This window comes from Phycodurus eques, chromosome 8, assembly GCF_024500275.1.
Source record: "Phycodurus eques isolate BA_2022a chromosome 8, UOR_Pequ_1.1, whole genome shotgun sequence".
Lineage (NCBI taxonomy): Eukaryota > Metazoa > Chordata > Actinopteri > Syngnathiformes > Syngnathidae > Phycodurus > Phycodurus eques.
The window spans coordinates 10,430,179-10,455,500 of NC_084532.1; the positions used below are offsets into that span (position 1 = coordinate 10,430,179).

The following is a 25,322-nucleotide window of genomic DNA, read 5'->3' on the forward strand; positions in this document are numbered from 1 at the left end:
TATGTTGTCCTAAAAATATTGCCGTAGAAAACTGACTTATTCTTCCAACTGGGAGCAGAATCTATGGTATAAGTGAAAAACAAACTCCTGCCAGGTGGGGAGTACAAATCTTATCCAAGAAATACAGCAAATGCACACCTGACTCCTGTCGTCTCCTTCCTCCTCAAATCCACACTTTTCCTTTGAGGACTCGCTCGCCCTGCTGAATATATCTTCTTTTGGTCACCAAGCCCCAGGTCAGATGATCAGATGATCAGACTGACATTTAATTTAAAACCTGAAGTACTAGTCTGAGCCTATAATTCAATTAGGCTGCTATCAGGGATAACGTACATGGCTGAGCGCTTGTGTGTCAACATTTGACTGCAGTTAACTATGAAGAAAAACTTTCACAGGTGATGTTAGGTTCAGCTGTGTGGAACATTGACTGAATAGCAACCGCCGCCATCCAGTGTTGAAGCTAATCACTACGTAAATTCAAAATTCACTCACATGTATCACGACAATGAGGATAACGAAATGTTATGTCTTAGTTTGTTTCTGTGGTACATTAGGTCTATTTTGTGTTATAACAGACAACTTTAAAATCGGATTCCCGCATAAAATCATATCCATAATAATCAATGAGACCATCTTTAAAAATAACACATTTAACTTTCCAATCACCCACTTAACAGACTGCCGTATATTGCGCTTTTAGCTATCCTACCATTGTGTTTGGTACCCTGGTAACTGGTGCTAAAAAGTGGTCCAGTCACTGGCAGAGGGGGCAGTGCCCCACCAGATCCAGCAGATGGCGCAGTTTTTTCCCCCCCTTTCTGCGATCTGCTTTATAGGTAATATAAGATAGGGATGCAACAACAAAACGAATCTGCATAATGTCTGGCTGTAGTTAAAATGTTATTTTGGGAGTAATTTCCTGAGTGTGTGTCTGCGTTACTTCCTGTCCCTGCTGGCTCTCTGTTCAGGGGCAGCCCCTATTTTGTCATTAAAAAGCTTAGTGTAATTCCACCTAGCAAACAAGTAGTCGTAAACGTGGGATGCGACCAGGAAAAAACATCCAAGTAAAACTGATAATATACATAGCTGAGCTTTAAATTGCTAAAACTGTGTGACAGTTTAATCATTCAGTATGAAAATTTTAGCTGTATAGTACATTGTAATGGAGAGAAATTGGAATTTAAAAAGAAAATCAGGCATTAAGAGAAAGCACAGTAGTTTTCCTGGTATGCAAGTTGTTTGTGCACCATAATTTGTTTTCATAATAATAAACGTCACTGGGTACAGTACAATAAGTTGTATTACTTATAATGATAGATACAAACAATATACGTAGTGTTTAATACTGAACTGAACTGTGGTAGTATCCATCAAACATTGACACAACAGAATCTGACCTCTCGTGGTGCACTGTCATGTCCCAGCACCTCTGTGTAGAAGTCAACATTATCTGTCATGAACTGGTCTCCCTCATGGAATAAAAGGTAGGTGAGTGCACACTGCAATGCCTCTTCAACTCTTTCCACTGCAGACAGAGAAACAGGAAGGACATGAGGTGTTTTCACAGTTCTGGAAAGATCTCTGCTGGATCCCCACCAATATTTGTCTCCCTGAGGAGGGGATGTGGGGAAATCCATCCTGACGCTATCTGACTGACATTTCCAAACCATCAGTGCAATCAAGCAAACGCTGCTAGAGAGAGTGAATAAAAGGCCACTTGACCAGAGAGTCAAGTCACGCTGACGATAGGCCTCGCAGACGTGTACCTTCTGCTCAACAGTGCACACATAATCACATTCTTTCCAAGCTTGTTAAGGCGCAGGGTTAACCAGACGCTTCCTGTCTGGCCTGAGATGGTGCATCTGCTGCGCTCCGCTGTGCTTTGTCACCTCAGTAACAGACGGGAGATATGAGCTCAGCTGGACAGAAAATCTTCACAATGGGGTTCATTTAGGGAATTTAAGCAGTTAAACACAATGAGAGGCTGCTGAGTGATGGCAAATGTAGAGCCACTGTGGGGTGTTAAACAATCCAGAGAGGTGTTGCGTGACTTTATTGCTTGCGTAACAGAAAAGTAAAAGTTTGGCTGTTGCTTGGACTTTGTAATAGCTTTCTTACTGCAGTTGAACATTGAAGAATGCTGCTATAATCATATTTCGACTATAAACTTTCATCTGTGACATGGTGAACTAGACTTAAAAAGTCCCTAGTGCTTTAATTGGATTGGCGCAAACATTGCCCAGTGCGGAAGTCGAAGTCGTAGTCGAAACAGATATGTTGCACACGGAATAGTTGATAAATAAGCAATAATTGATAAATACAAGTAGCGAGCGGCATTTAGATTATTGTAATGGAGTAAAAGTACCGTTTCTTCTTAACATAAATACTCAAGTCAAAGTAAAAGGTACACAGTATTCAAAGTACTCCGACAAGTACAATTTACCCAAAATGCTACTTCAGTAAATGTAGCACGTTACGACCCACCTCTAGGCATAACCCCGTGTTGGTAATTCCATGGACCAGCACACACCAGTACATTTAAAAGAGGGACATCTGCACTGTTGTGGACGTGCTCACAGCCAACTCCTGTCCGAAAAGCGGCTCTAAACTGCATTAATTAATATTAGAAGAAACTGAATCTTTTTTGTTTTTTCGCTAAAGTTAAGATTTGGTAATATGAATATGAGTCATTAAGAACATGATCATGCTTTGCTGTTTTGTCACTTGTTTAAATGGTCAGGCTCGATACACTATTTAAACAGCAGGTAATATAGTAATTAGATACAGCATGACTCCTTGTAAATGTCTGTGAGACAGAGTTCATTGCTAATGGAAAATTATGTTTCACATGTTCTAAAAATACCAAACAGATTTGAGTTCATGAAGTATTTAAGAAGATTAATACTGTAAATAGGAACATCCATCCATTCTCTGTACTGGTTATCCTCACTAGGGTCACGTGTGCTGGCGCATATCTCAGCTGACTTTGGGCGCCACATAGAAACAAACAACCATTCACAGTCTGACATTCACACCTACGAACAATTTAGAGTCTCCAATTAACCTACCATGCAAGTTTTTGGAACTGTGGGAGGAATCCGGACTAACCAGGAAAAAAAGAACATGCGACCTCCACTCACGGAGGGTGGATATGAACCGGGGACCTCAGAACTGTGAGGCAGATTTGCTAAACATTTAACCACCGTGCCACCTAAGTAAGAACATGAATACAATATAACGAGTAACAGACTTAAAAGGGTCCATGTTACTTGTGTAAAACATGAACAATATAAGTTAGTAATACCTCTGCAGAGAAGGTTTACAGTGTAGGATGTTACCTTGTTACATAACAGCGCATGCTGAAAGCCTTATGTTGTAGACGGGCTTCTTTTCCTTTCCAAAAACTGTTTATTAAAACTAGGCAACCTACTTGGCATGTACCTCAAGTGATACTGTATGCAAGATTTTGTTTATATTTTCAGGGAAAAAATGTTAATTTTGTTTGGAAGCAACACCGTTTATTCGTGTTATGTTCATGGACAGCTCTGTTGTTAGATATTAATCCCAAATGGAATATTTTGTTCATTTATTCATGTTGAATTGTCAAAAATGTAAAATGTTGTATTAAAATGTATTAAGAGTTCTGTTCTAGTCTGTTTACTAGACTAAATAGGGGTGTAACGATTCGTTTTAGCAACGATTCGATTCGTATCACCAATCGTGGTTGCCAATTCAGTACAAGGACGATATTTCTAAATTTAGAATGATACCATTCAAAACGATTCAGTGGCTTGAAATCGATTCGGTAACTTTTTAGCCAAAAATTCAACCAGTGTGACTGTGGAATAATACTGGACAGTGCAGGTGACAGTTCCTAGATTGCGGTTGTTTCTTGGAAGGAAAACAGGTAAAATTAATTATGGTTATTAAATATAAAGATTTTCCTGATTTACAAAGTTCCTCTCCTCGTACTCTGTTACCATTCTATTTTTTTCGACGGCTGCACTCGGTCATGCTCTCAGCATTTTTATTGTACACATTTTCACACGATAATCACGTTCACAACACTCTTCTACTCTTCACTCACTCTTGATCTCTCTGCTGAGCGAAGTGTTGATCACAAAGTTAACCACAGAAGTCTCTGGAACGATATATTGTCGTTTGGAAGGCTAACTTGGCAAGCACAGATCGATCCAGTTGGATTGTAGGAATATTAATCGATACATGGATATAATGAATTAATTGTTACACCCCTATTATTTATAACATAAACCCTTTTAAGTCTCTTTAAAATGATTATCTTGTACATAAATTAACCTTTATAAATAAATCCTGATTTTATATTTTTAGAACATGTGAAACCTAAATTTATATAAGCAATATAATCTGTCTCACAACAATTTAGACTCATTACACAGGGTGCGATTCATTCCTCTAAGCAAACTACATTTGAATGTGCCTTCTTTGGGTGTATCCACAAGGTTTGGGAACTTTGTTTGATGAGTTCAGCAATCACAAAATGTTCTCTCTTTATGGTCAGATAAACTTAATGGACTCACTCTGGAAGTAGGTGAACTGGAGGTAGTCATAGTGCTGCGGCAAGTAGTTTTCCATGGGTGACAGGCGGCCCGGCCGGGTGGCGAGATCTCGGACGCACTCGTGCTCACAGTGCAGTACCTGAGTGAAGTGATCTATAATACCACAGGTTTTTAATCAGTTTGAAATAACTTCAAAGAGAGGCACTTCTTTTTGGGGACAGTGGCAGTCAAACACACTCTCTTCCAAAACAATGGTTCTGGAAAACAGTGAAAATAATTAATATTATGACTTTGTACAGGTGATCCATCCACGTATTCTCTACTGCGCTTGTTTCCATTGAGGTAAACATTTTTTATTATTCGTTGTCACGTAAATGTATAAAGAAGTTTACCACTGTAAAACACAATAAATCACAATCAAAACAATAAAACGTGATGACGCATTGGGCCAAATGTATAATAGCCTGCAAAATGTCTGAAGAATTGCCCAATTTGAGTCAACATAGAAAAAACAGATACTATTGTTTCCTTTGTTTTTTCATTATAGTTGCAGTGACACTGGTGGGTGGTCTGTGGCTAATTCAGTTTTCCCCACAGCCATTAACACTGCTGAGATCATCTGTGTGATGTCAGCAAATTTCATAACACACAGGCCCAAAATGATTAATTGCTTGTTTGCCTTTCACCAAGGAAAACTGAGCCTGATGCTTTGATAAACACGGAGTCATCGCCCCCAGTGAAATGCGCTAATTGGCCAAGAGACATCCGATAGGTTTGAGGAGTGTCAGGTGATCATAAAACATGGAAAACAGATACTAGCATGGGAATGAGAGACCTGGGAGGAAAGCCATGTAGTCCGTCATTTTGCTCTGCATGGAGTAGCCTTTACACATTTAGTGAAGATAGATTTACTGGGCCACAACATTTGGTACACTTTCACAATATAAAGAGCGCCAATACAAGTGATGTGTCAATATGTCTGTAGTTTTGATTTAGACTTTGTTTAGAGTTACTCAATTAAAATATTTATATTAAATTACATTAATCATTTGTGGCTGACTGGCCACTAGTCCAGGGTGCACTTCACTTACACAAAGTCAGTTTTACACCATGATACTGCTAAAATGTAAATATATTTTGATTGACGACCTCTATGACAGTGTTCACCAAAATTCAACATTATGAAACAAAATTTGTAATCTTAATTTAGATACAGTCCCTAAGCTTTTAACATTCTTCAGGTTATGATTTGTTTGTTAATCTTTTTTTAAGATGGTCTGTGGGGATAAAACGTGTATCATCACATCACATCATTCCCTGTTAGTGATCAGGCTCGATCGAATAGTGTTAATTCAGTGCTCTTTTTGAGTCTTTGTGTCTTGGTAATGACAAACTTGCTTGTTGACCTTTTTGGGAGGATAGCAAATATATCACTTCCTCAGGTCGAGGCCTGAGAGGAAAACGAGCACAGTGGGTGATTGCTGCTTGACTCAGTGCAGCTGCAGCCTTAAATCAGCCCCCATTGTTGTCGTCTGTTCGGTCTCCTGTTCAGTCTCAGGAGCACACATAAGCTGTACATAAATTGTGTCCAGAAACGTGCAGTGGTTGTGAAGCAACTACATTTCTGGGACATACTGAAAAAAAAAAAAAAACCACACCAAACAAAAAAACCCACAAAATAGGCTAAGTTTTTCCTCTTTTACTCAACAAGATTTTTTGAAAACATATTGCACGGTATTACACTCCAAGTCACACAATTAAATAAATATTGCAACTAACATCTTCCTCCAAGAGTGGAATTAAAAATAAGCTTGTGATTGTAAATCAAACAAATTCCATCCAACAATTAGCTGCAGTATGTTTGGGACTCACGTGTCCAAACAAGGAACACTCGTCAGTGATTAAGCTGGCGGTACTGCACACAAGCCACCCCCTTTTCCACTGATTACTGTCAACACAAACACGCAGTGGCCTTTCGCTCTGATTATATTTATTATAACCAGTGTGATTTGATAGCGCTCTAACTGCAGCTGTGTTGTATGCAGGAAGAGAGTGCTTTAGAATGTAAACTAAACTGCCCAAAAATAGTGTGTATCAAACCTCTACACAATTCTGATCATACAAAGAAAATAATATTCAGTTTTGAACGCGCTATTGATTGAACAATGCGTTTAGAATTGTGGAGGTGTGGAAAGGCACTGCATCGCACTGAGAGGGGTTTCTACTATTTTGCCACTCTAAGATAATCAAAATATTAGAAATGATTCAGAACGAGGCAATATGATTCTCCATTACGTCAACATTTCAACATTAATACGCAATTCAAATAAACTAATTGTTATTGTAAAGACACAATTGTAGATGCAGCTCTTGTAATGGATCTCAAGCGAATGTGCAGGAGTGTTTAAATGTTGTGGTCTGTAGGTGTAGAATTTGGGATTCAATATTATTAAAGGGGAAACTTTGAAATGTAATTCTCATTCTGCAAATACACTGTGCTGTGCTGTACAGTGAGATCACATTACTGTCTTTCAGCCTTTGACTCAGTGCCAAGTGACATCCAGAGCCAAGCCACTGCCAGGCAGATTTGATCACCAGTGAGCACAAAGAGCGTTGTTTGGCCTTGTCTGAGCCTCCCCGGGCTCTTTCAGCACAACAAAGCCGAGTTCAGGCTCAGTCACGATAGGTTGATAAAAAAATGCTTCAAGCTTAAACTCAACAGTCTCATTGCTTTCATGTTAGACAGATGAGGGACTCATCAGAATCATCGCTTTGGAAACCGCTATCCAAAGGACAAAAACACCCTACAAAACCACTACTGTAAACACAAGCAACACAAGTACAATTTCTTAGAAGATCCCATCAGGCTATCAAGATTGAAACATACAGGATGTCAAGTGTTTCGATGGCCAAAGTTCGACCCCGTGAATGTTTAACAGTGATGTAATTTTCATTATTTCTTATCCGGAAAGTATTTCAAAATTAGAGTAATCCGACTAAAGTGAAGGTCAAACTGTTTCCCTGGAGCGAATTGTGTTCAAGCCAACCTGTATCTAAGTTTAAAACAGCAAAATACCACAGAACTTGTATCAATTGACATGGACTAGCTTCATTGTTTGTTGTGTGTCAGATAAGATTAAAAATAAATTGGATCGAGACTGCATGTGCAGAATTCAAATACACCAGGGGGTCAAACATAACAGTCGATTCAATTTGTTATTTCTAATGTTCAAATAAGTGGTGGCTTCCATTGAAATATCTGTGTGTGCAAATTTGTCGGTTCTTACCTGAAATCACTTCATATAGACTGTAACGGTAGTGAACGTGATCGTGGCCCTCAAACTGCTGTGGCCCCTGACACAGGGTCCTGCACTCCACATCGGCTTTGTAGTACTCCACCAGAGCCTCCTCGAAGAGAAGGCTGGCCCCCAAGTAGTCGTCTTGTTCGTATAAGCTCATTGCCGCACTAAAGGAGCGCTGCAATGGAGTCAAAGAGTAAAACTTGTTACTGAACATATTAAAATAGCCCGTGTGTTGCTCTCTGTCAGTGTCAATAAGAGAACAATAAATGCAACCTACAACCATCCATCCATTCATCCATCCATCCATCCATCCATTTTCGGAGCCGCTCCTCCTCACTGGGGTCGCGAGGCGTGCTGGAGGCTATCCCAGCTATCATCGGGCAGGAGGCGGGGTACATTCTGAACTGGTTCCCAGCCAATCGCAGGGCACATACAAACAAACAACCATCCGCACTCACATTCACACCTACGGGCAATTTAGAGTTGTCAATGAACCTACCATACATGTTTTTGGGATGTAGGAGGAAACCGGAGTGCCCGGAGAAAACCCACGCAGGCACGGGGAGAACATGCAAACTCCACACAGGCGGGGCCGGGGATTGAACCCCAGTCCTCAGAACTGTGAGGCAGACGCTCTAACCAGTCACTCACCGTGCCGCCAACCTACAACCAGTTCATTAAAAAAATTTTTAAAAAATTAAAAAAAAACTCCTCTGGCACACCATACTGTAGGAGAATTGATCCTTGTGTTTTAAATATAAACAGAAACAGAGTTTCGGGGGAAGAAAGCCAAAGCATACAAAAATGAGAACCACATTTTAAATATTAATGTAGCATCAATGTAATGGCCACAGAGAAGATCTGCTTACACTGGCATTATAACATGAGTTTTAGAGTAAAAGTCATTAAAACCATGACATTACAGTGGTCAGATTTGCTCCATGTGGAGTGGTAGTAACTCAGAGCTGCTTGAGGCAGCAGCAGAACATATGGGAAGAGACACAAATGTGGGAGAGGGGTAAGAGAGGGTGAAAGATTATCACTGAAGCAGCACAAAAAGAATTCCCTGCTTTTCAGTGTGCGAAACCTAACCACAAACAGCACAAAGAATTTCCAGTCATTTCACTGAAAGGTCCATTAACATAAAGAGCCCTTCGTCCACCGACTACTTTTCCCCTTATGCGAAGCAGAGAAAAGAAAAACAATGATCGGGAATCATGGTGACGGGTAGTGAAGTGTTGCAGTAAGAGAAATCGTCTGAAATTCGCTGCCACAAATCACAAACATGGCTCGATGCAAATTTTCCACTCCACAGTAGCGACCCGACTTGGCTTGGCTCAGCTCTAGTCTCTTCGGTTTGGAGTGGTCAGTTTTCCACTTCCAAATAGTACCACAGAAAACTTTGAAAACCACGTTGCATTGAACGCATCTGTAGGTACGAGACACGCTAACAGACAAAAACAATGGACCAGAAGTAGGGTCTCATGTATTTACTTCCCAGCATGTGACCACTTGCCACAGGAAGAAGACAAATTGTACTCGAGAGAATATTGAGGGCAGAAACATGGACTGGACATGGACAAAGTCCAGTCTGTGGAGTATAATTTTGCAGCATCCAGAGCTAAGCACAGCAACAGGGTAAGTTAATGCTAATTTATGTCATTTCTAGCCATGTAAAATGTTGACCAGCAGGGGTTTAGGTCACTTGGAATCCCAGCTGACCAGCCAGTGCTAATTGTGCCAAGTTTTACCTGGACAAGCATGAATAGTACTGTATACGGAGTCATGATGAGCCGAGTAGGTGCCGAGCAGTGGAGAGAAAGTGCACTGGTCATGATGTAAACTATCGCATTAATAACAGTGCAATTATGACTCAAAGTTCAAAATCAAATAACAGTTGGGCTTAACAGGTAACATATACTGTACATTAAAATCTTAAGAAATTATAATTATAGAGTATTGTTTAAAGTATCATATGTACCTGAAAAAAAAATTAGAACTCAGCAAGATTGGCCATCTTGTGGCAAACTCTTAATACTGATGTGTGAACCGCTACTATTCAGAGAGGATAGGGCCCGAGCCCTGCCACAAATAATGAAAATCTGCCAGTAATTTATGCTCCCCTGAAAAAGGCTTGGAATTGCCTGTAGATGCCACAACATGGCAGCACATTTGCTGCCATCTTGCTGGTATTACCACTTCTGTCCAAATGACACCACTCAACTCACTTCAACAGTTCATTGGCACCAAGATGCCACCAAATGGTAGTAAAGCAATAAAAGTATTGCGTTGGCTTGAGCACAAAAAAAAAGGCTAATTCACCAATATTGAACCGCAAATATCCGGAGATTCACTGAACTCTAAATGAAGGGGTCTCTGTTTCTGACAAAAAGTGACTGGAAGTTTGGCCCCCACGAAGGGTGACAGGAAACAATACAGATCCAAATATCTTCTCCCTTACCTGGTGAGGTCGAGCTTCTCGGTCCACAAAGTGATCCTCTGATCCCCTGTCCATCCCCTGTCCATCTTTGTACTGCTCCAGGTTATGACTCATCTCCACGTGTTCTGGATTGGCTTGGAAGTAGGTATGAGCTGCAGCTGCCGCTTTGTCTGGCTGTTTCAGCTAGAGGAGAACAGAGATGAGAAATGTCATTACATATCAAGATGCTTGTCTTCAATGGACAGAAATTGACATTTTTATAAGATGATGAATAGAAAACGATATAATGTCCACCTCATCAATGAATACAAACAAAAAAATGCTTCACTACCTTGCACTTTTTTGGTACCATCCTGGTGACAAAATGGTACAGCGATTTTCTTTCCCATTGTAATAACACTCTTACTGTCGCTCCCTAATCAACTATTACATTCCTAAAGCAAGTGGGCCTATACCAAAAGGAAGAAAGTTTTGTGTGGCAGTGAAAGACATCTGCTTCGAGCAGAGAACAAATCTGTTCAAATAAAAAAAAGTAAACTAAAAGACACAGGGTCTGAACTAAACATTTATTAGAACTGGAGCCAATCTTTCATCTCTTAAGAATGTAAACAATTTGCATTTATTTGGCGCCAAGCTTTAAATTATTTTATTCATGCAAACCAGGTTTCGACCCAAAAATTATGTCCCAATATTTCCGCACCAGTCAATAAAATCAATTAAGCCTTTTTTAACACTGTGGAGCATTGTCTCAATTTTACTTGCTTTTACGAACAAACAAGAACAGAAAAAGTTTTAAACATTTTTTTTAATTTTATTTTTTACATATTTGGCCATGATACATCAATGTATTAACATTAAGATAATTTGGCCCGCCAAAAAACATTTTGAGACTGTAAAACTAAAATGTACGGTATACATATATTTTTTCATGGTTAAAGATTCTAGATATCTTCATTATTGTGTAAAAGTGAAGATTTCATGTGTAGCCCTATAGAAAGATTGTGACGGAATACAGACAGACAGAAGCAGACGCGATTGGACAAAAAACAGCCACATCAACTGGCTGCATTGCACAGACACATGACTCCATCTGTTGAAATCCTTCAAGTTGATGACAGGTACAAAACTATACTCATACTCTCATCTGACAGCTGAGCTTGGATCAAAATAACAAGATGGTCTACAATCATGTACTGGTAGAAAATGAGCTACAGTTGAACTTACACGACTGGAAAACAAGGAAAAGAGAGAGCTTTGTATTTTCTGTGGAGCAACAGTTGAGTAAACTATGATTTATGATTCTCCCCACAAACAACCAGCTAATTGAAGACTGAGTCCCCTTGCAAAACAGATCAACAATTTCATATGAGAAAAATACACAGCTGGATATGCTTGCTTGGCCCTGAAAGGCCCACAACTGAGATGGTGTCAGTTGCATTCCTGGCCAGGTCGCTTCAAGGGAGCTATGAGGAGATACAGTGTGGTTGATATTCCATCAAAGAAAGACCTCCAGATCACATTGAATAGATAAGATGACCCTTTCTAACTGCTGGTTTACCATCCTTTTCTGTGTTCCTGCAAGCCTGTGTGCTCAAGATAATCAAACAACCCGACACCACTATCTACTCAACTGTTTACATGTTTTGTATGGAGTCAAAACAGGGATCTTTTTCATGAATGTGATGAAGACAACAGTGAGGAGGTCACCCACCTCCTCTTTCTTCCTAAACCCAACTCTTCAAAGACCACCTGGCTCAAGGCTTTGGGTCCAGCTAGGGGTGAAAGATCTAATAGTCTAGTACACCAACCTAGTACAAACACAGCTGTGGGCCTTCTGTCATATCGTTTGTCTTAAGCCAACACCCCGATGAATCATGAACATGATGCACGATGGCCACAGTACAGTACCCAGTATTCATTAAATACTGAGTACATAACAAATGCAACCACAGTGGCCTAAATCAAGTGCCTGGTGGTTCCATAGTGACTTATGCAACATCTATATGTACTGTAGCTCTATGGAAAAGGAAACTGGTCTGGTGAATAGACTCAACCCTAATCAAGACCGATAGGATATTTTGGAACAAGTACCGCACAACCTCACACATACTGAAATGAGTAAAGGTCCTAAAACAATATAAGCCCAGGGTTTTGTTTACTGTATAATACCTAGCTGTAATAGTTATTGCCAAGGTTACAAAAAAGAAAACCTATGATGTGACCCTGACTGTGGACCTTAAATATCCAGTGGTACACTTGGCAATGAAGAATCCCTAAATATTATATTGGAGTATGTATTTGGGAAGAAATTGAGTTTGGAATGTATGGTATTCCAGGGACTTGCAATATGTTATGACAGCAATTCTGGAGGGTTATGGTGGTGTTACATTGGAGATTTGGTTTGGCTATTTGTCTGTGCTTGTAGATTATGCTCATCAAAGAGTCTGTTTTGAAAGGAATGCCACATTGCTAAAATAACACCTCAAGTAGAATGCTTGTGAACCAAATCCTTCAAATTGGACAATCATTGTATGAAACTAAAGCTTAAACATGTTTGAATGTCAATCACAGCAACATTCTACCACTGCCAAGGAACAAAAACAAGTCTTTAAACACATTTCATACCATGTGAGTAAATTTTTTCCTTCACCGATATTTGAAAGGAGTATCTAAAGGTGAAAGACTTCCACTCAGTAACTCAGTACTCATTTTGGCCTTCTGCGAAAGAGCAACCTGTGTCAGAAGTGGTGGACTGCCCTGCAGCTATGAGAAAAGAACTCGAAGTACGCAGTGTGTTGCCAAACCTCAGGGCTCCCGCTTGATTTAGTGCTATACAAATATGTCTGGACTGACGCCATCAATTAAATCAATGATCAAATTGTATGTATGTACAGATCCTTTCCAAAAAAAAATTAACATCATGGAAAAGTTTATTTATTTCCATAATTCCATTCAAAAAGTTAAACTTTCATTGATTATAGATTCTGGGCCCACAATTGAAACCATTTCAAGTATTTATTTGTTTATTTTTACCTAATTTGGGCTTCCAGCTCATAAAACCCACGAAATCAGGAATTTAAAACATTAGAAAACTGTGAAGAAATCACCATTTACTTCTCAGTTTTTGTAGAAAAAAACCCCAAAGAAATTAGGGTCACATTAAATCAATCAAAATATGGTACTTTCAAAACAATATGTTAATCTTCAATACTTGGTTGGGAATCCCTTTGCTTTAATCACTGCCTCGTTGCGCTGTGGTATTGAGGCAATCAGCCTGTGGCATTGCTTGATGCTTGCTGTAAGTTCTTTGTTTTTGGGTCTGGTGCCCCTCATTTTCCTCTTGATAATACCCCATAGATTCTCAGTGGAGTTTAGATCCGGCGTGTTGGCTGGCCAGTCAAGCACTGTGATCATTGGGCATCAAATCAGGTTTTGGTGCTTCTGGCAGTATGGGCAAGGGCCAGGTCCTGCTGGAAAATTAAATCTGCATCTTCATACAGATCCTCAGCAGAAGGAATCATGAAGTCCTCTAAAACATTCTGGTAGACTGTTGCGGTGACCTTGGATTTAACAAAGCAGAGTTTACCAACACCTACACTGGACATTGCACCCCAAATCATGACTGACTGTGGATATTTCACACCGGATCTCGAGCAGCTTGGGTTCTGTTCTTCCTCCAAACCCTCGGACCTTGATTCCCGAATGAAAGGCACACTGTACTTTAATCAGAAATGAGGAACATTTACCACTGGCCAACAGTTCAGTCCTTCTTCTCCTTGGCCCAGTTGAGAGGCTTCCTATGTTGGCTCAGGCTCAGAAGTGGCTTGACCCGAGGAACCCGACAGTTGTAGCCCATCTTCCGGATGCTTCTGAATGTGGTGTTTTTTGAAGCTGTGACTCCCGCCTCCTTCAACTCTTTCTGGATCTCTGCTAGATTCTTGAATCTCCTCTGTTTGATAATCCACTGAAGCCCACGGTCAGCTCTTTTGCTGGTGCATCTTCTCCTGCCACATTTTGTCCTTCCACTAGACTTTCCATTGATCTGCTTGTACACAGCACTCTGGGAACAGCCAGCCTCCTTAGCTATGAACCTTTGTGGCTTACCCTTCATATGGAGGGTATCAATGATGGTCTTCTGGCCAGTTGTCAAGTCTGCAGTCTTCCCCATATTGAATCCAACTGAGGCAATTTAACCAAACTGAAGCAATTTAATGACCCCTGGGGAAACCTGTGCAGGTGCTTTGAGTTTAGGATGTGATGAGTGGGTGACACTCAGTTTAAAACATTTATGGGCTTCAAATTTTGGGTTGATTTCTTCACCGTATTCAAATTCTTTGAATTCCTGATTTCGTGGGTTAAATTATCTGGAATCCCAAATTATGTAAAAAGTAAACAAATAAATACTTAAAATTGTTTAAATTATGGGTCCTGAATCTATAAAAGTTTAACTTTTTGAATGGTATTATGGAAATAAATAAACTTCTCCATGATATTCAAACGTTTTGGAAAGGGTCTGTATCTGTACTGTATGTATGCATGTGATGTCAAAAGCATCCAATAAAGGTTTCTTATGAGAGGTTGCAAGGTTTTATATCTGCTGCAATAAATCAGAATCAGATGTGAAGATTAGACCACACCGCATTTTCTCCTGAACAGTATCTCCAACGTCCTGGGACAGGTCTAAACAGATTAACATATTCCAGGTACAGTGCTTGTCTGATCGTCCCGCTTAACCCCAAGTCAATACTCACAGGCCTACAACAGGCTCATTTCACTTCAACCTATGACGACTACAACATACATGTATTCCTGTATTTATGATTCCAGTACCTCACCCCTGATTGGAATCAGCTGTTGCCTGAGGGTGTGGCTGGCCTGGGCAACCATGGACACTTTTCTATTTAGTCATAGTGAAACTAGTTCAGACATTACCTGTTCTGAATGATCAGCTCCCTTATGTGTCTGCTGCTCTAGTGTTCTGGTTCAAATGAACTGACTTTTGTGCAGGTGCTGCATGTCACTTCCTACTCACTGCTCTTCACAATCATACTATAACTGACTGGTGACTATTCCAAGGTGGAGTCAGTTCCTGCTCTGATCCTGAATAGGATAAGCAGTGTAAAAATGGATGGATGTTTTGAATGCAGTGTCTGTGTTGAGAAAGTGACTTTTGCTGGAAGGAAACTATCTACAGGCCAGTCAAATGCATGCAAATGTCAACAACATAACTTTCAAAGGTTAATTTTATTAAATCCCCTAAAAAGTTGGAGTCACTAATTACTGTCTCGGACCTAAATTAGCATATGGACTCGTTGCATGCAATACAGCAGAAAACATCTGTGAGCACAACACCCTTATGAAGGTTTATAAGGCCAGAGAGGGGGTTGATTCAACAGTTCAGGAATGTTCTACAGTCGAATGTTCACATTACAGCAAATGCCTTTTTAGTGCAGATGTAGACCCCGGTATTTGTATACTTTGTTAGACAGAAGCATTTAGGTGATTAAAAGTTATGTTGAGGCCATCACTCTGCTGGCAAAACAAAACATTTATTGAGCGCTAAGCACACAACTTTTGCTACCAAGTAGCAGCATCCTATTGTAAACAAACCCTTAAAACAAGTTACAAATATTCCCAAACATTTTGCAGTGGAACAAAACATCTTTGTAGCTACTTAAGGTGTTATAATGGGAAGAATATTTACTCTTCTATTAGTGAGTTACTGCGGCTATGCTAATATTTGCGTCCTGAGAGGACCTCTTTCAGGGGAATTCGTCACCAAGAGCTTACCTCCAAAATAGGCATGTAAACAACTTAATAGCAGTCTGTGGCTGAGGGCTGAACTATGATTGCAGATGTACAGTATTTGAAGTTCAGACATTCCAACTCTTTATAAAGATGAGATGAGATTTATGATAGGAGGGTGCAACAGGGGAAATTTGTGAGTTTAAAAATATTTTACATGACAAATGTATGATCATATCAGCTTCTTGTATCAGACAGCAACAAATCACACAGGGGATAAAATATCTGAATCAAAAAGACAAATTTAATTGTTCTATTTCTTATGTGTTGTTGACTTAACATCTAGCAATAGCTATGCATTGGCGTAACTAATGAATAAATTGTTGTTGTGTTTATTTTATCAACAACAGTGCCACGGCCAATGTTAGAAGCTAATAAATGGTTATTTTCTTACAAGAAACTGTTTTAGAAAAAAAAAAGCCTGAGATGTGAATTTATAACACACAATAACAATGTTAAGAATAATGACCTTGAAAAAGTAAAATCACTTTTCCACCTCATAAGACTGGGGAAACTACGGTAGCTTGAAAACATGGTGCTAGTGAAAGGTTTTTAAATTTTCACAGATACAGAAAGTGCAAGAATTACCCTGTTCAAACCTTGATGTGAATTCTTACTTCCAAAAACATATTTTGAATTTGAACAGAGATCACAAGAACATTTTCTTTTCTCTTAGGTCTAACAATTTTAGGCTTCTTTCTCTGGGTAAAGTTTGACTTGCATTGTTATTTCTCAAAGCAACGTATGAAATGATTGCTTTGGCCACGACTTGAATTACATTGCATAACTACAGTAAATGAAACTCAATAGAACACTCTTCAATGGAGTCTTTGTATGGTTTCTACCACTGAGGTCCAACTTTGACAGGCTGACTTAAATGTGGTCTAAAAAACATAAAAAAACAGTTTGACAAAAACGTTTGACATAGATAATTTGTTCAGGTTTCATGTGCTCCATTTAGTGTATTACAGGCCAGTACAGTAGCAGCTATGCTTGGCACCAATACTTGGCAACAGTAGGTGGCATGAAGGTCACACTAAAGAAACATTTGTCTCAATGGCTGGTCTCCCATTTCATATGCACACAACGAGCACTTTGGTGATTCATGGAAAATTCCTTGAAGAATGGAAAAAAACTTCTGATTTTTGATGTTGGAACCACTGCACCCCAAAATATTACTACTCCTGTCAAGATAATATATTTTTGCAAATGCACCTTTATGTGTCAGTGCAAACTGACAGAAGTCAAGGGCAACACAATGAATTTGCCATGCTGACTGGACAGGAAATAAATGAACGTTTTCCATCTTGCTCCTTTAACTCCATTAATTAAGCAGCTGCTTTAGTGCATGCTTTTTCTATTCATAATATCATTCATAATATCTTTATTATTCACTCAAGTTGTGGATAGGTCTCCTCTAATCTTTGGCTAAACACGGCAGCGAAGGGTTTGTTTTTTTCTCTACGAGATCAAATACAACTTGAACAGATGATATAGTAGTCTATATGTCTTCCATGCACGCGAGGAAACATGTTCTAAACACATGGGGGGGGCTCTAAAGTGCTTTTGGTGATGTCATGGGTGAAAGCTGTCTGCTCACGTGTCCTCCCATCACACCGCCCTTTCCTCTAATCTGTCCATTACCGCTGACAGCTCTGCACAGTGGACTCTTTCTGTATGTCTTGTCCCCACCCTGGACCACAGTATTCCATCTATAAGGTCATGCCTAAGGAACTTCTGGAAAAGGCCTCACCGCTGTCGGCAGTAGAAAGCCTCTTTCATTAGACCAGGAAGACACACGAAGCATGACTAGCCCACGCTCCTTCCATGAGTGGATTCAATCGTTTATCCTTTCTTTAAATCCCTGGCTGGCAGACATAGGATGTAGGCTGTCCAGTGAATAATGTATCAGACACCAGACACAAGAATCTAAGAAGTATGGAACTTCTGGCTTTGAGTAAGGGGTAAAGGAATGCATACACATGTTCTATATGGACAAAAGTATTGCGACAAAATTTATTGCAGAATATATATAATTCACTTCATGAATTAATTAAGATGGTATTAGCTTTAGCATTAGGCACCATTTGCAAAACACTAACTAATATACTGCCCTAATAGTATAGTTTGAGAGTTACTCCCTCATGATGCATTTACCATGAAAGCATCATAATGATAATTATGATAGATGAAGTGATGATTCACGTTAAACTTCTCAACTTGTTCTCTACAGTCTCGGTGCCTGACTGAAATAACACAAAAATACACACTATTCAACTAAAAAAAAGAGAATTAATAAGGGGAACACGGTGGATGACTGGTTAGAGTGTCTGCCTCACAGTTCTGACGTCCGGGGTTCAATCCCCGGCCCCGCCTGTGTGGAGTTTGCATGTTCTCCCCGTGCCTGCGCGGGTTTTATCTGGGCACTCCGGTTTCCTCCCACATCCCAAAAACATGCATGGTAGGTAATTGACAACTCTGAATTGCCCGTAGGTGTGAATGTGAGTGCGAATGGTTGTTTGTTTGTATGTGCCCTGCGATTGGCTGGCAACCAGTTCAGGGTGTACCACGCCTCCTGACTGATGATAGCTGGGATAGGCTCCAGCACGCCCGCGACCCTAGTGAGGAGAAGCGGCTCAGAAAATGGATGGATGGATGAATTGTCATTCAACTCTAAATTTTTCATTTAACTTAGTAACCCAATCCCTTGAATGGGGATAGCCCTGAATCTTTTTTTTTGCTATAAAATACATTTTTGTTTTAAACTGTATGCATCTATTTGATGAGAGGGTCAGTTTTTGCCCCAGTGTACAAAGCTAGGTCGATAAATGCAGCCTTGGATGCGTTTGGCGTGGAAGAACCCTGACCTCAACCACATTAAACACTTTCAAGATGAACTAGGACAGATTGTGAGCCAGGACCTCTGACAAATATTCTTCAGGATGGATGGACAAATAAAATGCATCAGGTAAAGTCCTTTCCAAGAACAGTGGAAACTGTCCGTTGCAAAAGTGTGTCAACACTTTTTTCTATGTAGTATACTTGAGTGTGATCCCAGTTATTAGTTCACAACCATTATAAACCAATCTGCATCAAGCCACTTAAAATAAGGTGACTGTTTCACCATCTGTAGCTGACATCATTTGGTGTAAGGGGAAATGGTTGCTTCCCCTCCATGTCCAATGACAGCTCATTTAAGCAGCAAGCGAGTTCACACTCAGGAAGAAAATGTTACGTTTTCCAAAAGCAAACTGACACCACATCAGCTACTGTATCCCAAGTCAAGCATCAGAGTCTTTACCATGTCTGATTGGGCTTCCTGGGCAGGTTGAGGGCCTTAAAGGGAAGTTTTGTGTTGGAAACCACAAAAAGGTGTGGGAATGTTTAAAGTAATGCAGACAGGGTGGAAAATAGGCCATAATGTCTTCCTGTTCCTTCAACCCTCTCACATTCTCTCCTGGAAAACAGTAACAAACACTCTTTTCTCCCAAGAACTTAAAAAAGGATCGGTTAGCCTGGCATCTGATTTTGACGCTACTATTTGCTGATCCACAGCTGTTTCCTTTCACGTAAAGGTGTCCGTTCCTGGACTGGAAGTGAAAACACTCTGGCTCACAGTTGTGTTTTGTCTCTCTCACATTGCCTTAGATGAATGTATTTGTCAGAGGTGTATACAGAGTGGAAATGCAGCCCACAAATATTGACAAACAGGACCCTCTACATAGGTGAATATAAAGAACAGTTTGACATTTTGGGTAGTTCACATTTTGTCCTCTATGCTCAAACTTAATCGAAATGTATGGTCTTGTCGGAGGAAAGAAACTAGAAGTGTATTTCCCAAACCGTCTTCAGAATACATGCAGAAAAAGCCACAAATATTACCACCATCAAGGGGGATAACAGGAAACTGAGGCACTTGTTTGATTTTTCCAAAAAGCAGCAGGGAAGATGAGGGGATTTCAGTTCTAAAAGGGATTGTCAATTTAGAGGGAAACATTTACAGGCTCTCTATGGGCTCTGAAGTCAAAGGTCTCACATGAGTGCGGGCTCACTAAGCCTCTCAGCTAGCCACACCACCATGAGGTGGTGTGTAAATGCTAATTCTTAAGCAGACAAATGCACGCAAGGAGCAAAAAAGCCACACTGTGAATGTGTGTGTGAGTCAGTCAATATGCAGACAATGCCAGCATTCATACAGTCTCAGCTCTCACCCTTTGCGGCCCCCATTCACCCACACATACCCCAGAGAAAAACAAAATTTATTTAATTCGTCTGGTGTGGCGCTGCGTTCATAAGACAAAAGTTGTTACACAATGTCTTTTCACAGTCAGAGTCAGATGACTTGTTTTTATTGTGGGAGGTATACATTTGACTACAGATGTACACAAACATCTTAATGGGTTTATTGCAATGTGAATATACAGTACACTATATTGAGAAAAGTATTCGCTCACCTGCCTTGGCTCACATATGATTTTAAGTGATATCACATTCTAAATCCATGTGGTATAATTAGGATCAGGTTTTTTGGGGCGGATCAGAGTTTAAAAAAATCAATATATAATAAATAATGGGTGCGAACTTATTGTAATTAAATTACTTTATTGTAATTAAATTACTTCACACAAACCGAAACTTTAGAGCATGACTCGACAGAACACCGGCATGTTTACATACAACTGTTAGTGCTAACACTAGCTTACTAGGCTACATAACGTTTTATTTGCCTGCTTGCGAGCCGTATCGTATTAAAAGGTACGTGAACATACTTCAAGCAAGCCTTAAACAAACGTCCTCTCCTCTCCTGAGCACCGGTGACCACCAACACGTTTTTCCCCATTTTGTCCTTATAATACAGTCGGCGCAATCTACGCTTGTTGGCGTCGCCACGGTAACGAGTGTATCTGGTTGCATTTGAGTTGACAAGATAAAGCCCAATGATCGTAAAAAACGGGATGCGGTGGTATCGGAATACAAGATTTTATTGCAGTAGTCTGACATAGTGCAATCGTGAAAGAGCAAATCTGTCTTGTAGTCTGATCGGGGCATTACGTGTTGTCTGTCTCAGACGGTTTGTCTGTCCCACACCGCCGACATGTTTTTTGTTTGTTTTTTTAACAACTTTATTGGCCGTCAGATATTTACAGTACTACGTAAAAAGACAGGCGACAAGGCTAAAAATAAACTAGCTTTTGGATTCAAATATACTGTGCACGATGGCGACGCGGAGTCAATGTCTATTGCGGAGTCGATCAATGACGTCATTGATCGGATCGGCGAATTATGACAATATAGCCGATCAGTCGATCAATTATCGGCCGATACCGATCAGGCCAATAAAATCGGTGTAAAGTCTAGGTTTAATGTAATGTTGGTCTAACCTTTGCAGCTGTAACAGCTTCAACTCTTGTGGGAAGGCTTTCCAGAAGGTTTAGGACTGGGTTTATGGGAATCTTTGCCCATTATTCCAGGGGTATACTGTATTTGTGAGATAACACACTGATGTTGGACGAGACTGCCTGGCTCACTGTTCACTCAAAATCAACCCAAAGGTGTTCTATCGGGTTGAGGGCAGGACTCTGTGGAGGCCAGTCAAGTTCATACATACCAATGTCTCTCATCCATGTCTTTATGGACCTTGCTTTGTGCACCGGTGCACAGACATGTTGAAACAGGAAGGGGTATTCACCAAACTGTTTTTGACTGTCCCAAATCTCTTGGTATGCTGAAGCATTCAGAGTTCCTTTCACTGGAGCTCAGGGGCTAATATTTTGGACATTTACAATTTTTTGGGAACAGTTTGGAGCTGGCCCCTTTCTCTTCCAACATGACTATGTATCAGTGCACAAATCAAGGTTCATAAAGACAAGAATGAGAGCGTTTGATGTGGATGAACTTAACTGGCCTGCACAAACCCAGGCCTTCTCATCAAACATCTGTGGATAACCTCACAAATGCGCTTCTAGAAAAATAAATTCCCATAAACACACTCCTAAACCTTGTGGAAAACTTTACCAGAAGAGTTTAAGATGTTATAACTGCAGAGGGTGAACCAATGTCATATTAAACCCTATGGATTATGAATGGGATGTCACTTAAAATCATATCTGAGCCAAGGCAGGTGAGCGAATACTTTTGACATTTGTTAGTCCCCATAGCGGAAGCATGGGGACTAACACAATCTGTTGCTGGACCCTGCTGACTTCCAATTTGTTTGTATTTAGAAACACATTTTCCCATAGAAAAGTATGGTAATATGTCAAAATATAAGACCTTTATTAACTGTGTAAGAAATTATAGAACCAACATTTTGACTACAATGCAAATGTAAAAACAAGTTAACCATTATATGATAAAACTAAACTAAGACAACTCACCATTGATGATGTGTGACAGATGTGTTGTGTGTAAATGTGGAAAAAGAGTTTTCCTTAAGGCAGGTAGACTTCATGCATTGCACTTTCAACATTCATAACTGTCATACATTAACCGCTATATGTTAAAATTATTATTTTTTTAAACTAGTCACTTATGGTATAGTGGTTAATCTCCTGACTTCCATGGAGGCAGCGTGGGTTCAGTTTCCACTCAGCGACAGTGTGAGTGTGAATGGTTGTCTGTCTCTATATGTGCACTGCTGGCTGGTGATCAGGCTGCAGTGCAGTCGACCTTACACACAAGCAGCTGAGATAGGTTCCAGCTTGCTGTGACTCTGAACAGGAGATCAGCAGAGGAAATGGATGGCTAGAGATCACGTGTATTGCACACAGCCAGGACAGGGACGGATTTCCTGTCTTAATAAAAATTCCATTTAATCTCTTATGGGATTCTTAATATATTTTTGCTATCACTTGTACCATTCTGTGATGGGGTCACAAAAAAAGGATGAAGAAAAAGCCACCATTGCTGATGTCAGCTGTTGGACCCCTGAAGTTTTGCACGACTTTAACAGTTTTTTTTTTTTTTTCAGACACACTGTCCATTTTCTATACCAGGTATTTGAGGGTTGCTCGGAGCTGGAGTCCTACCCATCTGGCTTTAGGTGGAAGGCAGACCACACCCCGGACTGGTTTCCTGTCAATCACAGGCCATATTTAGACAAACACTCACACACTCACATTCAGACCATGACTGAGTAAGTACTGAACCCAAGCTGTCTGCACAAAAGTTAGATGACTCAACCACTACACCGTATGTGACCCTTTTTTAGAAAATGTTGGGCGAATTTAAAACTGTACAACTAAAGAGGCATTCGAATTTGAAGATTACGCTGTATATGGAGCAAAATACTGAACAATACAGCTGACCAATTAAGAGAAAATGCTAATACGAGAGCGGTTGAGTCAGCCTGTATGGCAGCTGCTCTATTAAACTGATATACAGTACTTGTGTCAGCAGACTTTTTCCAGATCACATCATGGAACGTTCGAGACTGAATATTGACTGAATATTTCCAGGTAAAACTTGTCAAAGTGGTGAGATCATGGCACTTCTGGGCACGACTCGAACAATCAGCTCATCGATAAACCCTGGAAGAGTAATCCTCCACCGTCCGAGTAAGGAAAAACATAAGTGTGAAGGGGGGGGGGGGGGGGGGGGGGATTACCTTAAGGAGAGAAGAATGCACCTCTAACGCTGCTGGTGGTATGTAAAATGAGACTAAGATACCCAGCATGAGAGGTGCAATGACATACAGAGGGAGCAGAAGTCACCAGTAACAAGAGCCAACTCAAGTGGGTTTAAAAATAAAATAGCATTTAATGGCTCCCACGCTCACTCATGGCACCTCATCTCCCCATGTACTAAAGCAATGAACATGTTTACAGCATATTTCACAAATGCTCATGGTGTTGAGCTCTCTGCATGGACCCTCCAGAACAAGCGTCTCAAAAGGACACAGGAGATACTCCCCTTGGTGGGGAACATTCTAGATAAAAGGGGCTTAGTGGATGCAATGAAGAAGGAAAACAAAAAAAATAACAACTAAAACTAAACAGTCAACTGCAGGAGACATGAAGTGGTTTTCATTCATCCAAACGTTCCATGCGAAGACAAAAACCTTGGAGGAGAATACGGATTATACAGTATCTCATGTTTTTGTCCTTTTGTAATCCCTCAAATTCCCTATTAGAGCAACATAAAATATGCATGTTGCTTATTTTTCATTACTTTTTAATTCGCCCTACAGACTGTGGGGGATGTTAGAGTTAGTCCATGAGCAAATGAGATTATTTTTCTTATTTCCTTCTAATTACAGAGTACATCTATTGTTATTCTAAGATTGACTGCCACATTCACTTACTTAACATTAAATAAATCATTGTCCAATCAATTTAGAAAAGAATATCAGACTAATCTTTGTAAAAACTGAGACAAGTTGAAGGTCTTTGGTTTGTGAAGTGTTGATGAAGCTGTTACTGTGGACACACTCTGAACCAACGAAGAGATCTTTTGGCACAGCTTATTTGGCTGTGACGGTAAAGAAATAACAGATTTATTGTACCTGCATTTGAACAGTAAAACACTTAAGTTATGATCTCGTTTGGAAGTTTTCTCAGACAGACGTGTTCTCCCTCTGGGACACAGTTTGGAGAACCAGCCATGCTTGGGGGATCAACATGTGACGTCCTTTCAATTTTACACAAACTCACTAGGAATCAGGGCGTGTGGCCGTAAAGTAAAATGTTTTTGTTGGGTGGCAGGAGAGTGAGCAGTTATAAATCGACATAAACGTACATTCAGACGTGAGGTGAGCTGCTTGCCATGAGGATGTTAATTACTAAAACAATGAAGAGGGAAATTGGCTTTAAAAGTATAACAGGCGTGAGCCTGGTTTGACAACTTCCTTTATCATATTTACATTGTCACATGGAAATTATTTACTGTGTGCCAGTCCAATTGGCTTTGTTGTTTTAGTGACCTTCTTCATAGCAGGCATTTAGACAGTGAAACAGCAAATAGTCAGACAGGTACAGTTAGCAGGAAAACAAAGAAAAATACAAAACCAATTTCCACAAAACTTTTTAGAGGGGTGGCGCTTGGGCCAAAGATGAACCCAATAATTTTGGTGAGGGTCAAGATAGATGTGCAGGGGCAGTCACTATAACATCAAAGGAAATGTTCACCTCCAGAATCAGAATGGCATTGCACAGACGCTTGACATCTTCCATGAGCCATGAAGTAGTCTGCTAACTAACAAATTGAGAAACAAACACAAATATGACTAGTAGACAGCAC

At 40.2% G+C, this 25,322-nt stretch overlaps 1 protein-coding gene across 1 annotated transcript in view; it reads right to left on the reverse strand.

Annotated features, from left to right (window-relative positions):
* Window positions 1-25,322, reverse strand: part of p3h2 (prolyl 3-hydroxylase 2) — a 66,920-nt gene that overhangs the window by 9,424 nt on the left and 32,174 nt on the right. Inside the window, exons 2-5 of the mRNA XM_061683977.1 lie at window positions 10,302-10,463; window positions 7,826-8,015; window positions 4,560-4,691; window positions 1,398-1,525 (exon numbers count right to left, since the gene is read on the reverse strand). Coding sequence (XP_061539961.1) covers window positions 1,398-1,525; window positions 4,560-4,691; window positions 7,826-8,015; window positions 10,302-10,463 — 612 coding nt within the window. The remainder of the gene's footprint in view (window positions 1-1,397; window positions 1,526-4,559; window positions 4,692-7,825; window positions 8,016-10,301; window positions 10,464-25,322) is intronic.